Source organism: Oryza brachyantha, chromosome 5, assembly GCF_000231095.2.
Source record: "Oryza brachyantha chromosome 5, ObraRS2, whole genome shotgun sequence".
Lineage (NCBI taxonomy): Eukaryota > Viridiplantae > Streptophyta > Magnoliopsida > Poales > Poaceae > Oryza > Oryza brachyantha.
The window spans coordinates 9783007-9787863 of NC_023167.2; the positions used below are offsets into that span (position 1 = coordinate 9783007).

A 4857-nucleotide genomic window follows, 5' to 3' on the forward strand; every position below is an offset into this window, starting at 1 on the left:
TAAATTTAGATGGACTACTAGAGCATTCGCAGCAGATACTCTATTTTATTCTCCATCTTGAAAAATAGAGTACGTGGAGAAAAATGTTTCTCCAGCAGATACTCTATCTCTCATTCTCCAAAAATAGACAATCATACCATTGAAAATAAATACTCAATATTTGAACGTTCTTTGTCATCACTCCATGTCTAAACAACAAATATAAAGAGAAGCGAGTAATAATAACATGAGATAAGCTGATTATAAAATATTAGCAATATATATATATATATAATAATTAACATAAAGAGAAAATATATTTTACATGATTATTAAAGTAATAATATGGATAATCAAATTTATATCAGCGGCGAGGAATGCTGCTCTTGCGTCGGTACGGCCGTCCGCGGTCGCACGGCAGAAGCACCAAAACCCCTTTGAAAAAACCGCGTGCGGTGCGACTCGACAACTTGCAGAGAAGGAGAGCAAACAAATCCCCCGACGATTTTACACAAAAGCCCCTCCCCCGCCGTCTAATTTCGTAATCGCGCGGGCGCCTCCCCCTCTTTCCTCTCCCGGTCTCACGCGGCGGCGGCGGCGCCACTCGCCCAGAAGAAGGAAACCGGACCAGCCCGCGCCGCGCCTCGTCTCGCCTAGCGGTAGAAGGCGGCGGCTCGGCTCCATGGAGGGGGCGAACGGCGGGGCCGGGGCGGCGGGGGAGGAGAGGAAGCCACTGTCGGAGGTGGTGGGCGACTGCGTGCAGCGCTGGTTCCAGGACGCGCTCAAGGAGGCCCGCCGCGGGGACTCCGCCATGCAGGTGCTCGTCGCGCAGATGTACCACTCCGGCTACGGGATCCCCAAGAACGAGCACAAGGTGTGTGTGTGTGTGTGTGTCTGCCATCGCATGGTTCCCCCCACTTCCTCTCTCTCTCTCCGCTCTCGTCGGCATCTGCTTTGCCTGGTTTCTCCTCGTTGCTGGTGGTGATGGTGGTGTGGTTAGGAACTTGGAAGAACGGGAGGATCGAGCTCCCCCTCCCCGTCTGTAACATTGGAACGGCTAGTTGTTCCCCTCGTCTGAATCGAGATCCGGAGAGGGGAGCTATTGTCGCCGGATGTTGATTCCTTTCCTGGGCAGCGTTATCACCGCATCATTACTTCTTCGATTTTGATCTTAATTAGTCCTGTTGACGAAACCCTGTTTAATTCGTCGTTAGTTCTTGTGTGCTGCAGCCGTATTGTATTGTATTGTATCGATGATACTGTCTGGTTGCTTTGATCGGGTCATCAGTTACCTCTGTGATGTTCTTCTATGCTGATGTGCAAGCTGTTGTGGTTGTAATCTGCTTCTTCTAGGTAGTGTATGCGATATGGTGATAGCAATTCCTCCTTTGGGTAGAGTTTTGACTCATCAACTTTTTATAATTGTTCATGACTTAATCCTTGCCCGGTGTGGAATTTATGCACTACTGATTTAAGTGTCAGGGTGGGAAGTGGCGACATGCCAATGGCAATAGGTATGGCATGGTGGTGGCCTGGTTCTAAATTCTAATTGTAGGATTCAACAATTATTTTTCTTTTTTTTTCTTTAGCAACTGTGGTCAAATTTCTAAAAGATCAAAAAGAACAAGGATATGTGTCGGGATGCTCACTTGTTTGTGGTTCCTTGCATATGCTTTCATGGAGTTTTCCTTTTATGGGATGATCTGTTGTGTTATTAGCCATTAGGTTTATTTTGTTCCTCGCAGCAGAGAAAATACTGCAATGGAAAGAAAATATCGTTTTGCTTCTGTTTTGGTTGGTATTTGGAGTGTATTGTTTGTTTAGAAACAGAAGGTGACATTATTTTTTCTTTCCTCCCCCCATTTTTAGTTATTATACACTTTAATTTTATTATTGCTATTTGTCAGTTTATACCCTTTCTTTTCCTTTGTTATGATTCTTAGTCTCTATCTAATAGTGTTCAAATGAGGTGGTATTAATGCCAAACATTGCATATATAAATTTGAACATGTCGAAGAAAAACACTATATAGAAAAATTTATCATCTTTAAAAATATATATGAGGTGTGGTTTTCGAGATGGTCCTCCAACTCATTACTGACAACAAATGGGGTTGATGTAATCACACACTGGCAGATGGTAGTTACATTGTCTAGGTCTTACCTGAAAACCCTATTGACTACATAAAAAAAAAAATCAGCGCTTTGCTATATGGGAAAAATTATTTTGCTTTGATAATTAAAATAAAACAAAGTTCAACTTTTACAATCATCCGTGGGGGAAATGTTTTTCATTGCATACCTCATTTGGCCAGGTAGACTGACAATCTCATACCAACTTTATTGACTTATTGCATTCTAACAGGCTATGGTTTCAGCCATAGATTTAGTGCAACTAACTAAATGTTGCTCTTTTGAGATAAATGCATGGATACTTTGAACTTTGCTAGCTTCATTGAGGAATTTGATACAGTTGATGGTCAGTATGCAGACTATCTATTTTTAACCCTTTTTATATTGTGTTGTCGTCGCTATCCTTCTTGGTTTTCTCTAGAGTGGTCAATTTCTGTGCCTTGGATATTTTAAGTTTCAATGGAACATCATGCAAACGGGTTCTCCACATTTAAGCTGTTTCTAGTTTGTTCAGTTCTTATGATAGTTTGAATTTTTAACTCATTTTATCTTGCTTCCTCTATTGAATTTGCTAAGACCTATTTAGTTTGTCATCTTCTTGACAAATATAAGGCGTGCATGCAACTGTTTTTTGTCTTATAATCCTATTGATATCATTATCTTTCCTAACCATTGACTAATCACAGCTTTATCATCTTCCCAAGGCTCTTACTGGAAGGTTACTTTAGTGTTAAGTTATTTCTGTTAAGTGTTACTCTCAATTGTAGAGCTTTCTTAAATTACGTGATCAAAATATGCACTATATGACTTAGACAAGGGATTCTCTCTTTATACCAAGTTAGTTATGGGGAGCTGGACTCTAAAGGACACATTTATTACCAGTGTAGGAAAGAAGAAAGATCGAACAAGTTACACATGATCTAGTCCTGTTGGAAGTCATTACAAGATGGTCCAGACTCCAGACTTATGCAATGGCTGTTGTTTCGTATTTGCTAGTGTTTCGGAACATGTTGCATAGATAAGAAAGTCATTTGGTTGGATTATTTAAAGGAAAACATTTCTGATCTGAGTTAGATTATGGTTCTTTATAAAACTCTAAAATGAGTTTGTGATGTAGTACAGTTTATTCGTCATACCGTTTCTATTTTTTTCCTATTTCCTTTCTGGATATATGTACATGCGTTGTAACTGCACCATAATAATTGAATATTATGCTTTCATTATATACTTTATGCACTTATCTTCCTTTTTCATTTTGTAAGGGAAGAGCATGGGCTGAGAAGGCATCTAGATACAGGCCTTCAGTCTGGAAAGTGGGTACAAAACGCCCAGGTATTCAAATATGTACTAATTTTGTTTTATGGTCTAACTGCTGCTTCTGGGCTGTGAACATTTTTGCTAACTTTTCTTTTCTCCCTCCCTCTCAGGATATAATGCTAGTGACTCAGACTCTGATGAAACAAACAATGATGAGAAGCAATAACAGCGAAAGAATCAATTGTGAGTTTAGATAGAAGAATGACAGGGTAAGAAAGTTTGATTGGTGATGTTTCACTTTATTTATCTAATTTGTGAGGTCATCGCATATTTATGTTTATCACCTGGAATTGGACCGAGGCATTTCATTATGAGATGCCACATAATTATGAAAATTATCTTTGTTGGAATTGCAGTTGCCTTGGCTTGTTTTAATGTTTACATAGTTGTGCATAGCGAGAACAATGAGTCAAATAATTACAATATTTATGGTTGGTATAGCATCATGAAAGACTTAGTTTGTTCATCTCCCTTAGCATCAGTTGTATTCAGGTTTGCCCTTATGATGTTACGGTGCTTCAACGTACCATGTATATCAGGCCGTACAAACTATTAGAATATGATGGTGCAGCAAAATCTCACACGTGTTTAATGATTGGATGTTTCAGGTAATAATAAATCTGGTTGTCAAAACCCACGTCAACCTTACCAATTTGTTGTGCAAGCTTGGGGCTTCTTTTGGTTGGAATCTTCCATGTGAGCAATGAAGTAAATTTTGTAAGACCATTTGTATACTTGAAACACACAATGGATTCAACTTCTGGCTGGAAAACAGGGTGGAAAAAGGGGTCAATTTATTGCTGTTTGCAGCTTACAGGTTCATTCTTTCACACATAACTAGTCTGAGTCTATTTTGTGGATTCTTGATTGTACCATGCTTCAGGTTCCCCACCCTGGTAAAGTGTCTTGTACTGATCTATGGCCTAAACCATTGTGTTTGCCGAGTTCCATCTTTCTTTTCCTGGTTGGATGTCGGATTCTCTACATTCATGATTTTTACTCAGAATTCAGCTCGAGGCTCGGCAAATGCTTGTCAGTAGCTCCACGATGACAATAATCTGTTTTCTATTTTCCTATCGCAACCAATCACCACCATCACTTACAATATTCCTTAATATTGAGAAAAAATGGCAGAAGTTCATATATTTTTGAGATGGATCGAGTATTTACTACCTGTGGCATTGATAAAGTTATGTACTCCTTGAGCCCTTGAGTTTTTAAATAATTGTTTTCGTAGCGGTGAATTTAGCTTCATCTCTTCTTACCTGACATAATTTTCGTTTCTATTGTAGTCTACATGTTAGCCTGTGTGGTTCGTTTTTGTTGAAATAACCAAATTGAGTTTGGCTTAAACTTGTGAGAAGACTCACCTCCCTCTTCCTGGCTTAAATGGAAAGCAGCCCACTATTTTTCAGAGGAAGGGCTGAAA

The 4857-nt window shown here is 39.6% G+C and overlaps 1 protein-coding gene across 1 annotated transcript; it reads left to right on the forward strand.

The window, feature by feature from the left end:
- The first annotated feature begins 474 nt into the window (after positions 1–474).
- On the forward strand, positions 475–4383 carry LOC102714375. Its single transcript, XM_006654210.3, has 4 exons — positions 475–853; positions 3374–3443; positions 3539–3637; positions 4037–4383. Exons 1-3 carry the CDS (start codon positions 662–664, stop codon positions 3592–3594), a joined length of 318 nt encoding a protein of 105 aa, XP_006654273.2. The 5' UTR covers positions 475–661; the 3' UTR covers positions 3595–3637; positions 4037–4383.
- The last annotated feature ends 474 nt before the right edge of the window (positions 4384–4857 follow it).